Consider the following 13177-nt stretch of genomic DNA (forward strand, 5'->3'; position numbering starts at 1 on the left):
ATAATTAGATTGTAATTTAAACTGTTAATCAATAGCCGGAATGGCCGAAACATAGTAGTGATAAGAAAATAAAAATGGTGAAACTATCTGAATATTTTTTCATTATAATTGATAAAATATTATATTATTTGGTTTAATGTTTTTCGTTTTATAATTGACATATGCTAATTCATTATTAATGATTATCCATCCGTAATTATTATTGAATATCTTTGTATAAATAAAATAGTATAATTATCTACTATTTGAGTTGTTTTTTTTTACCGCACCCGGACCATATTCCATTCATCTATACACACGGTCAATCAATAATCTTCCAAAATATTATTTGTATATAATTTAGTTGTTTGAGACTGTTTTGTTTATCAACTTTAATAAAACATAACATGTTTATTTTGTTAAAACTACGTTTCGGTCATTCTCAAGGGATGATTAATACTAAAATGAATAAATAAGAATAAGCCACACCTTGTATGTGAGGTAGTTTAAACAATGTATTGTTTATAAAGTTGCAATAGGTAGTGTAACTGAATAAAAGTAGAATAAGTAAAATAGTGGGAAAAATAGGTTTTTAACACAATGTGGTAAAAGTTAATTGATTGGTGTATAGTGTATCCATAATTAAACTATGCTTTATTGGTTGATAGACTAATATGTATTATAACAAAGACAAAGTCTTTTTAATGTCGCTGTTAGATCTGATATTATAAATAAGTTTGAATAATTGATAATTTAGGATATTTTTAAAAATAACTTTAATGGTTATATTGTAATTTAAATTGTTAATCAATAGCCGGAATGACCGAAACGTAGTAGTGATAAGAAAATAAAAATGGTGAAACTATCTGAATATTTTTTCATTATAATTGATAAAATATTATATTATTTGGTTTAATGTTTTTCGATTTATAATCGAAATATGCTAATCCATTATTAATTATTATCCATACGTAATTATTATTGAATATCTTTGTAACATTACACAAAATTCTCCTATCTTTAAATTTATGAGCTGTTTTCACTGACAGAGAAATACATAACAACAATTTCGTACTAAGTTGATTTTAAAAGGAGAATGGCGATTTTCAGTTTTCAAACTAAAAATTTTTTTATTGGAAAATTTCTGTATCAGATACTAAGAGTATAACAACAACGCTAGTCATTTAGTAATTTAGTTTAAAATGTGTTGGTATAGGTCAGTTAAGGTACTTTTAAAATAAATTTTTTGTTGAATTCATGTTTCCTGTCTCCCTTTTTTATTCAATGTTGTTAATTCAACCACAACGATTGTTGCGTTCTGCATACATTCACCCAACGCCGGAAACACTCAAATAAATTAGACCTGCCTTAACAAAATCCTCTATTTTTATAAAACAGTTCTTCCGCCGAGATAGTAAAGCATCTAGTATTCGATAATATTTTGTTTTTCAATATCAAATCCAAGATTTGCTGGAGTTTACGAGATTTCTCAGAAAGGCCAGATGTGTTATACTTGTTATATGTACCAATGTTCAGAGAAATTACTAAAAATAGTAAATTTGAAGTTCCTTTTTATAGATACAAAACATTTATTTGTATTAAGTGATTTGATTTTTATATCTGCGTTTCGGTTATGTAAAACAATATAGCGTAATTAGGGCTTATTTGAGCAGAGTGATTGAAATCTAACAATCGATTTTCAAGCAAACGTTTTGTCTTTTAGATTCTTTAGAATTTAGAATTTAGAATTAAATCTCTAACTAGACAAAACAATTCAACATACATATAAGCAAAATAAGTTTCCTTTTTTTAGCATGTTTTATCATCTATTGTCTACACAAAAAACGTAAGTAAAAAGGAAATAGTTCTAAATTATATCGATAGTGGCGGATTTACACTCATTCATAATACGATTCAAATTAAATTAAAATTTTAAAAATTATATTGAATATTTTTAGTTAATTATTATTTATTTTTCCAAATATATAATACACCGTAAGTAAGCCGTTATTTATAGCATTACTATAATTTTATCCTAATTTTATCTTAAAGAGCAAGAATCATAGACAATATGAAACATTTTTATACTTAGTAGATAAAGAAGATGGAAGAATTTAAAAATAGCTATTATATACTTCATTGAGTTGTGTGAAACATTATTTATTATCATAAAAAACATTACCTACAAGAAGTTATTTCGAAAAAACATTTTATCCTTCACAAATTGTGATTTTGATATAAACTAATTAGTTGATCTCGTGATAATGGTGACTGTACAGTTTTAATTGTTACTTTTAAAAAGTGATAACAAATATCTTATTTGTTTTTTTTTTACAATAACTAAAAAGTGAAATTCAATAAAAAAAGTTGTGAAATAGTCGACAATTAAGTATGGTGTAGACATATTTTTATTGTTAAAAACTAAAATTAGCAACGGTAATGTATAGATTATACATTATACAGCTACTCTCTTCACATTTTATAAATCAATTTTTTTTTCCCGGTTGGCACTGTAGAGCTTGTAAATCTTTGGCCGCCCAAACTAGCCTTCTCCACGCCTGCTTATCTTGGACTAATGCTTCCCAATTTTTCTATAAGCAGCTCTTTCGCATCTTTGTTGATTCTGCCTACCCATTTGATTTCTGGCCTCCTACGTGGTCTCTTGCCTATTATACTGGGGTTCATTGTTGTGTAGTGGCGTCCAGATGGATTGCTTCGAGCCACATGTCCACTCTTCTTCATCTTGACCTCCTTGCCTTCATATCGTGAGATATTGATTGACTAGTCTCTGCAACCTGTTAATTTCAGAAAATTAATTTTGCTTCTACTATCATCTCATATTATAAGCTTCTTCTTTTTTTAAAAGAACTTTTATATTTCTGGAACCATAATATAAAGATATATATCTTTAAATTCTAAAAAAATATATATATATTTTTTTAAATAAACAAATTTTTTATTTCCATTTTTTGAACCTATACAAGATTATCCATGTTCTACAAATATAACCATGAGAAATGGTACTGACATTGTTAGTTCTTCTCCTCCATGTGTCAAGACTCTTATCCCAGATCGCTTTCCTTTCAAATTTATCGATTCTGCTTTCTATGATACCTGTTATAGCCCAGGTCTCGCAGCCTTTCATGAGAGCTGTCTTTATCATGGTATTGCCTTAGTTTCAGATTTTTCGGGATTTCAGTATAGTTAATTAATTAATTAGGATTTCAGTATAATTAATTAATTCAAAATGTTTCTGCTTCTTGAATTATTAAGGTTTAATAATTTACCTACATTGATTTCACGTAGCGATATCATTTCTTAGAAATTATTTGTCCAAATAAAATAAATATTATTGTTTTCTGTAAATATTTGAACTTTTACTTGAGATTTGTGTATTTCTCATTTTAAATCAATAGATCTTTAATAATTCTTATTTTTCCAGATGAGACCAGAAGGAATGTTAGAAAACGTGTGACTAACATGATCCGAGAACGCCTTGGAAGAAGAAGTAAAGAAGTTTGTTACGGTAATGTCAATTCATGATTGTCCCAAATTAACAAAAAAAAAATTAGTTACATGTCATAATCCAATTAGCTACACGTTCAAACGCCGAAATAAATGTAGGGTAAGAGAAAGACGGTGTAGCAAGAAAGTAGAAGAGGTCAAGGTTCTATTACCTTACAGTTGGCAGGAGAACCCCAGACCGCAAAATGTTGCATACAGCACATTAGTTATTAAACCACTGAACTCTTATTATTGTTATTTAATGTCTTACCTAATGTGATTATAAGAAAATGCTATAATCACTTATTATAAGAAACACATCTCATCGATATTTACTACATCGCAATCGATATTTAGTAATATTATACCAAAGCTTCTTATTTTTTCCTTTCTTAAATATGTTCTAAATAAACAGCAAGAACAAAATCTGTCCGAAAATTTGAACAAATATTTCGTTTGCTTGAGTTCACTCATGCTTTAAATTTTATAAAGACTTGCGATTATTTCGCCGACATAAGAAATTGTGTAAAACAATTGAATTCTCTACCCTCTATTAGATTTAATTTGTAATCTGAATAAACACTATAGCAAAAGGGAGGAGGTAATTTTAACCTACATTATGCTGATTCCACAGGAAATCTGATCAATTCGGAGATCGATATGTAAGATGCTTATTTCATATGGAAAGTTGAATATAGACTATAAAAATATAAACAAATTAGTTTATAATTAATTTTCCGAGGCTATAAGTAGTATAATAATGTACTGATTTCAGTATTATTTATATTAGAAGAAATTATTTCAATACAAATAAATTTAAGTATGAACCTCATGTCTGCTATATCGAAACTAAACAACATATTTAATTAATTGCCTTTTTAATTGTTGGTGGTTGAACTGAAAAGTTCGGATTACAGAAAGTATTAGGAAAATGGTGTAAAAAATTTCAACTATATGAATATAAATAACTTATTGATTTAATTTTTTTTAAATATATTTTATTGGAAATTCGTTAGTTTGAATTTTTTTGTTCGTTAGTTTTGTTCAAAAAAATAATCTTTTTTCAAGAAGTCCGTTATTATTATTTTTTTTTCATAAACATTAAACTGCTTCTTCTCTCAGACGTTGTAAGAGGACTTACTACGGTATAGCATTCCCTGTTGCACACTTCACCACTTGGTTTCTGTATGGTGGTATAATGGCATGAATTCACTTCTCCTTTTCACCCAGAGGTGAAACCATCACATCTAAATGTATCTTAACTTAATGCACCAAAAAATTGTAAAAAAACAACCTGCAAGAAGGGACCTATACTCATATACGACAATCCCAGACTTCATTTTTCATGACAGTGAAGAAACAAAACGAGCTGTGTTATGAAGTCCTTCTACACCCACCTCATTCGCCATAATTATCTCAAAAAAATTTCCATCTGCTCAGAAATCTGGACAAAGTCCTTAAATATAAAATTTTGAAAATAATTCTCAGGTCAATAACGCATTTTCTGACTTCATTTCTTCACATAAACCTGAATTTTTCAGTTCTGGAATTGAAAAGTTGATCCCAAACACAATGCAGAAAACGAGGGTAAATGTTTTGATTTTATTAAGTTGTTTTTACTTACTTAACAACCTTATTTCATGCAAAATAATCCAATAATAGATGAAAACGATGAATCAAATATAATATTTGAAAAAAAAAATGGTTCTTGATCCTTTTGCTCTTGTAGTCTTGATTTATTAATTTTATGATGACCATATTTTCTTCTCCAGATCTACTCGGCTGCTTTCCAGTTGACGGACCATTATTGAAGAAGGGCCCTCAAGATCCTAAAGAAGTTGATACTAGGTAATATTTATTGACACCATATACGCCTTACTTTTCAAGATTGCCATATTTGTATCATTGGAATTTTTAAAAAATCCAAGAAAAACCTAAGTAAGGTTATAAATTTTTTGTATAATATTACATTGTTTTCCAAGAAAATGAGTATCTAGCTTAAATTTTTTTACAAAAATAACAATTTTGTTTGCATTTACCCTTTACCTTTTTTACAATAGTTAAATAATTAATCAATATTTTTTTAGATTTTATTTATTCACACGTGAAAAGGAGTCTGAAGGTATATCATATACAGATGGCAGGGAGTCGTTGGTATCATCGCATTTTGATGCTACTAAGCCTACAAAATTCATTATTCATGGCTTCAAAGGGAGTTCGAAGGACATAAGTGCACGCATAGTAGTCGAACAACTATTAAACTTGGTAATAATAGTAATATGGCATTTGAATATGAAGTTCATTTTTAAATCACTAATTGTAAAACTTATTAAAATATGTTAAATCTTATAGTTGAGAATCTATTATTATTAAGTAACGAGTTATATATGTAATATTTAGGGACGTGAAGTCTCATTTTAACTTCTAGATAATTAAAAAAAGTACTATAACTATGCTAATGTGTAATGGTGGCGAACAGGAAGACGGTAACGTTATTTTATTAGACTGGGCAAAAGGAGCATCGGGACCATCATATAGACTTTCGGCAGCTAACACGCAACTTGTCGGGAAGCAGCTTGAATTGATACTGCTTGATATGATTTCTCTAGGTAAGCATGAAAATTAAAATTAGACGAAACTATTGTATAAGGGCTGGCGATTCCCAGAGTACCAAAACTCGTTTCTTATTATTATTACTGGCACGACAGACCATAGAGGTCCAAGACCAAGGAAATATATCGCGCGTCTCATGACGAGGTTTTCATCGGGTGGGTTCGTCACTCCCATTTTTGTGAGTGCCACCCATAGGCTTACGGGCCTCACAAATGCCCGGGGGGGAGGTTATGAGTTAGTATTGCATATTTATATGCTTGAAAAAATCCCGGGTAGGGCCGGGGACTCGATCTCGTAACCTTTGGGTTGACAAACTAGCGCGTTCCACGCTGCTACCGTGACCCCCAAAACTCGCTTATGCATCCGCTTTATAGAGCAGAGGGAACTATTGTAATGAATTCAAATTGCAAGGTTAATTAATATTGTTTTAACTCACATATCCACAACAAGAAACATGTGTTTTTAATGTTTATTGAAGTTCAGATTTACTTAAACTAATTGTAAATTAAAAAGAACAATCTTAACTAACAAAGGCCCTATCCTATCTTATTCTAATTATATCTACCCTATCCCTAAATATATATCTATGTACTTATTACTAACTTATAATCTAACCTATATTCAAAATATATACAATTGTTTATCTATGTCCAAGGGTGAACAATAACGCGTACATACTTCCACTCAGCTGGTCGTGCCAGAGAGAGAGAAAGATCACTTCTCAATACACAGTTTTTAAACTTAACTTAGCTCATAGAGAAACCAAAAAATACACTAGACTTTACATTAATGTCCATTCATTAAAAAACAACCAACGACAGAACATATGATTTTTCTCTCCCTCTCTGCCCGATACCTCCCGCGCATGCGCTGCCATCACCAATTCTTCTGTTTCGTCTATTACACTATTATAGAAATGACACCGACTATTGACAATTACAACTTAAATTCAATAATTATCACGCAGGATTTAAAATTTTATATCATTTAGAAAAAAAAAGATACCAATCACTGAAATCTTACTTCGAAGGTAGTTCAAAATTTTCTCGATTTGATATCAACCTGTTATTTTCTATGAGCTTCAGTTTTCTAAAAATATTTCGATACTACTTCCTGATAATTTGAATATAATTTTAAAATGAAACTAAACCAACAGCTCTTAGAGGTATCAATAATTTTATTGAAAATGATCAATAACTTGGTATTTCATAAAAAGTTTGTTTATAAATGATTACGTTTTATCTTTTCACTTACAACAGAATAATGTTTTTACTTTTAAACACAAAAAGAAGACCCATAGAAGAAGTACAAAAACAGAAGAACATTGAAGACGGTTAAATAAAACATGGAGAAAAACTTTTCAAGTCGAAATCAGAGGTTGGCACAAATCGAACCAGTGGAGCATAAGTCAGACTTCATGAATTCATACAGATTTACCAAAAAATAAAAATATTTCAAGTTGTGAGGATTTCAGTAGGAAAATTGATTGCCAATCCTATCAAAGCTTACAACAGACTGAAGATTTTTTTCTCATCTGATGAGAATGCTATAGTAGTCGAAAGGCAGAACACAGGTACAATGTTAAAGCCGCTATTTTTAGTGAATACAAACAACTAGAGTTTTTTTACTATGCTGTATATTATATTTTATATAATATTATACCGTATATTATACTTTTACTATAATCTACTTAGTATATCGTATATAATTTTCATTTTCATTCGATTTTGTGATACCTGGGTATAGGAAATAGTTCATCCACGTAATACTAATGGTACTTTTATACTGATTACTAAAATATATTTTGTTCAAAATAAACATGTTTGAAAGTAGAAAGTGATAACAATAACTGGTTCCTTTTCTGTCGGTGGGTTTTCATGGCTATAATTGATGTTTAAAAGATAAGACTGTTACAGAATTTTCATCAAAATATATAAAAAAGACCGCAGACTTGGACAATTATTAAAAACTTCAAAACATAATGATTGGTTATTTTATAAAAACAAAAAAAAATCAGCATCGATAAATGGTGTCTTTATCAAATTTATTAACATGATAGAAAAGAAAATTTCTTCTATTCGTAGATTATTTCTGATAAACCTCATATCAATCATTACAATTATGTCTTATTTATTTAACAGTTTGGATATGCCTAAATAAATCTCTCTAGTCCAACTTCAACATTTATATTATTATTTTCTTCGTTCCTTTTCTTCCGGTATTATGGATTACGACACATAAACAATGCCGAAACCGGTATTCGCACTTTCAGATTATGTTACGTGTTATAGCTTCCGTGATTTCCGCTCTCTCAAGAAATTAAGAAACGCTCAAGGTCGTCTTTGTTAATGAAGATCGTCCAAATACTGATCTTTTACTTTGTGCTTAATAAAAAGCACCCCTAACCATTAATGGAATATTAGGATAGACAGTGGTGCCATTCTGAATACAAAATATTAAGAGACTCTTAATATTGACTTCTATACTCCAGCTAATTTGTAGAGGATAATCCTTCCTGCACCAGTTTAAATATATTAGGATTTTACGAGGTGCTTTTCAATGTGAAAGATGAAGCTACTATACAGTTCCCCTCCGTAAAAAAATTTAATATTAAAAAAAAAATTGATATACAGTAGCAGCCGGCAATCCAGTTTGATATGTTTTTGTTTTATTGTTGCCAGCCCATATTCGATAGTTTCATAAAAATAATTTCCATTTCAATTATTTATTAAAAATTAACTCCCTAGTTTTCATTCCAAATAGGAACCTCACCCAGTCAGATACACATAATAGGGTTCAGTCTTGGAGCTCACATTGCAGGATATGCAGGACGATCTTTGTCACACAGAGGTATCAAGCTGGGCCGCATTACAGGTATTTAATAATTAATATAATATAATTATTAATTATATTAACTGATAAAACAACGAATTTAACTTGTTAATATGAATTAAAAATGTTATATATTCCCGATATGCATATGCCCAATACATGACCAATATACTAGGTCAAATTTACATTATGCATATATTTTTTAAATAAGTTATATAAAAGATCTCAAACAACTAGATATTAAAAATCGATAAATGAGGCATATATATACATATATATTACAGATCAAAATACATCTGTAAGGGGACACCCAACAGGTTTAGTCGCAATGCAAGTCATCATTCAAATAATGAGAAGAACAAAGGCAGTTATCTCACCCCAATCTTTGATTACTTTAATGAAAACTATGTATAATTAATAGTTAAAATTGATGAGTCTGCCAAGTATAGGTAGGAGGAATAAAAAATGGTGGCTGTTTCAAAACGATAAAAAAAACTAATTTTTCATTCGGAGCTCTATATCGTAAAAAGTAGGAACAACACAAGAAAACCTAAGAGAACGTCATTTAAAGAAGAGTAAATTTGCTAAAATATGATTCCTAATAGAATTATTTACGTTAAATAGTTTTCGAGATATAGCTTTTAAAAAGCAACTAAAAATGTTGTGTGGGACGCGTACTATTAGCACTCAAATTAAAGCTAGTTTAATCAGCTATAAAGTTGTTTATGATGTTTATCTTCGTAGGACTAAAAGTTTAAATGAAATTTGCTAGAATAAATTGATTTATAGTTGTTCGGACAAATTTTTATTTGCCAAATTTATATCATAAAAACTACCACCCCTACGAGGATAAGTGTCATAAACTACTTTGTAGAAAGTTAAATTTCCTTTATTTTTAGTGTTGGCAGACATATGTGCGTCTTATGGATCTAGAGATATATTTTTTCAAAAATCCAACATTTTATACGAACAACTATAAATTAACATTTTGTGAGTTTATATCGTCAAATATCATAAAAACTACTACTCCTACAAAGATAAACATAATTAACTATTTTGTAGTAAATTTAACTAGCTTTAACTTGAGCGCTGGCAGACATCTATACGTCCAACGGATTCTGAAATGAAGTTTTTCATAAATCAAACTTATTGTCCCAACAACTATAAATCAATTTATTTTAGCAAATATCAAACTACTATTTCTACGAAGGTAAACGTCATAAACTTCTGTATAGTCCATTAAACTAGCTGTAATTTTAGTGCTAATAGACATCTGTACGTCACATAGTTCTTCAGATATAGATTTCTCAAAATAAATTAACAAACTACTAATCTTTCAGTAGATTTTTAAGAAATGTTGCTTTTTAAAAGGCTGTATCTCGAGAACTATTGGACGTAAATAGCTCTTTTAGGGCTATAATTTCAGCAAATTTACTCTTCTTTAAATAATGTTCTCTTAGATTTTCTAGTGTTGTTGGTAGTTTTAAGATATAGAGCTCCGAATGAAAAATTAATGTTTTTTTTAAAGGTTTTGAAACATGGGCCATTTTTTATTCCCCCTACATATACATGGCAGACTCATCAATTTTGACTTGTAATTATACATAGTTTTCTTTAAAATAATCAAAAATTGGGATGAGATAACTGCCTTTTTTTCTTCCCGGTTCTTGTACTGAAACCACACTGACTTGAACTTATACCCTACATCAGTGACTCCCACAGTGATCGCTACCGCCTCCTGTTGGGCTCTGCAGAGATTGCACATGTACGTTTGGGGGGCGATGATAACAAGTTTTCACGGTCAACAATATTACTGCAGAGGCCATCCTTCATTTTTACAATTACAATAAAAAACCATTAAGACACAGAACCAGTGTAGTATTTAGAATTCATAGACATAACTCTCCTAATTAGTGATTAAAGAATTTTAGAAGACTCCAAGAGATTGAAATTTTCAAAAAATATAATTGTATTTAAATATCTTTTGTTATTCTCTTTAATTATGGTTTTTAGGTTTGGATCCTGCCTCTCCACTATTTAGAGAAAGTTTTACTTCGTTGCCTGCTCTCAGCAAAGAAGATGCTGCATTTGTAGATGTCATACACACGGATGGTTCAATTTTACTTACAGAAGGTTACAGTATCATTTTCTATTATAATTGATTATAGTTGTAAAAATAATTATCGGACATAGAAATTAATAATTAATAGATTAAAAAAAATTAAAATCTTTACTGCTACAATTTATGAAGGATTAAGGGTGCAGTACTTTGTAAGTACTGTTACTAGACCAACGGTTGTGCGAGAAGGTTATTTGTTCAGAATCACGCTCGACCGCCAGATATTTACCCAATTAAGGGTACCCAATTCATGAGGATGGGTGGACCCCAAAAAAAGTCAACGCCCCAGGCCGGATTCGAACTGGCGCCGCCATCAGATCTCAGATTGGCTAAATCTACTAAATACATAGTTAAGATATGTAACTCTCTTTTTTTAAAAATATATTTGGGTTAAATGAAGCAACCTTTTCTCCAACTCATTTTTCTATTTTAAAATGGCAGTTCGCGTGGAACGATATGATTAGTTGCCAAGAGAAGAAATATTTACAATAGTTAGTCCATTCCTTGAAAGTATTTTGTATTTTAGTAAAAAGTAATATGTTCGGCATCCATTTACAGCAAAACCGCTTTGCCATGCACAGTTTAAAACCTAGCTTTTGGCATATAAACTAAAAACTCTACTAGCCCCTGTATTTATTGTATGATTACATTTATAAGTACTTTAAAATTCACCACAAGAATTTTCCCTTTTGTCTTCGAAGGACCAGATTATCGTAATAAATCCAATTTTTATTCATTTTTTTGCATGCAGAGTAAATATATGAATAGGCATGTTTTTCTTTTTTCAATGTATTAACAATCTTTTCCACACCCTTGACATATATTTCATTGTTTTTATTTAAAGCCTAAATAATCTTTCGCAAGAGTTTTGAGAAAAATATTGTTTCCAATCTTTATTTACGTTTCAAACAATTAATACTTTAAAAACGATTAAAACAAAAGATTTTTTAATAAATCGGACAAATTCTTTGTAGTATATATGGAAGGATTATTATCTTACACATTTCCAACTATCTTATTAATTTAAAAAAAAATGTGTATTTTAACACATAATTGGATTGAAAAATATATAATTTTTAAAAATAATTTATTCCAGGCTTTGGATTGTTAAGAGCGCTTGGTCATGTAGATTTCTTCCCTAACGGAGGTCAGGATCAACCAGGATGTGAATATATATTTGCCTCTGTGCTTGTCAGCCATCTTGGTAAGAACTCATTGAAATGGTATGCGAGTGCGTGTTTTTTCTGAAAAGGTTTCTTACTTATTATTAATTAGTACTGTTGGCTATTAACTCAATTGTTGAAGTCATAAATACCTAATATTTTTTTATTTTATTCTAAATTACATTTTTCTAATGAAAGTAAATTTTTACTTTCTCTTACGTATATATGAAATATAACTTTGAATTTGAATTTTCGACGGAAATATACCTTTTGAGGTCTTGTATGAGCAGCCTACCATAAAAATCAAAATTCTTACAAAACTGAAATTATATATTTAGGGAAGGTGTATTCATCCTTTTTTAGAATTTCCCAAAATACGATTTTGATTAAGCTCGGTAAGCCAATATAAAATTAAGTGTTATTAAATATCAGATATATCTTATCCTCATAGTAGTTTGATTGGGCTAAGATGCGTATTTTTCAAAAATCTTCCTATAAACTACCTCTTATTTTATTTATTTGAAATAACTAATCATCTCTCCTTATTACATATAATAAAGAATGAATAAATAGAAACTATGAAAGGATTTAATAATAAACTTAAGGAGATAAGAGTAAAAATATTTTTTTCAGTTTGGAAGCATATTTCTCGTGATAAGAGTAGTAATCCTGACTTATTATATACCGCTGGAAAAACAAAGATTTTAGAAAGAATAATACATAGCATATAAAGTCATATAAGGTGACAGTGAAGGGCGAAATACTCACAAATAACGTTAGGCTTAACACACGTTTGACGTTAAGCTTGTGGGCGTCAGTCCGATAACTGTAATCATGTCGACATATTTATTGAATAATTACTTTTTTAATTCCAATTTCCTTTTATTTGAGCTTTTCATTTGGCAGGTTGACTAACTAGATAAAATCCTAAGCAATATTATTATTATAAATATAATAATACATTATT

The 13177-nt window shown here is 29.5% G+C and overlaps 1 protein-coding gene across 1 annotated transcript in view; it reads left to right on the top strand.

Moving 5' to 3' along the window:
• Positions 1-13177, top strand: part of LOC106692642 (pancreatic triacylglycerol lipase) — a 27002-nt gene that overhangs the window by 3939 nt on the left and 9886 nt on the right. The window contains exons 2-8 of the mRNA XM_014438697.3: positions 3422-3505; positions 5256-5331; positions 5571-5748; positions 5963-6092; positions 8860-8970; positions 10942-11061; positions 12144-12251. Of these exons, the coding sequence (XP_014294183.3) occupies positions 3422-3505; positions 5256-5331; positions 5571-5748; positions 5963-6092; positions 8860-8970; positions 10942-11061; positions 12144-12251 (807 nt within the window). The remainder of the gene's footprint in view (positions 1-3421; positions 3506-5255; positions 5332-5570; positions 5749-5962; positions 6093-8859; positions 8971-10941; positions 11062-12143; positions 12252-13177) is intronic.

The sequence above is a fragment of the Halyomorpha halys genome, unplaced genomic scaffold (genome assembly GCF_000696795.3).
Source record: "Halyomorpha halys isolate HHAL.00 unplaced genomic scaffold, Hhal_1.1 Scaffold64.1, whole genome shotgun sequence".
NCBI lineage: Eukaryota > Metazoa > Arthropoda > Insecta > Hemiptera > Pentatomidae > Halyomorpha > Halyomorpha halys.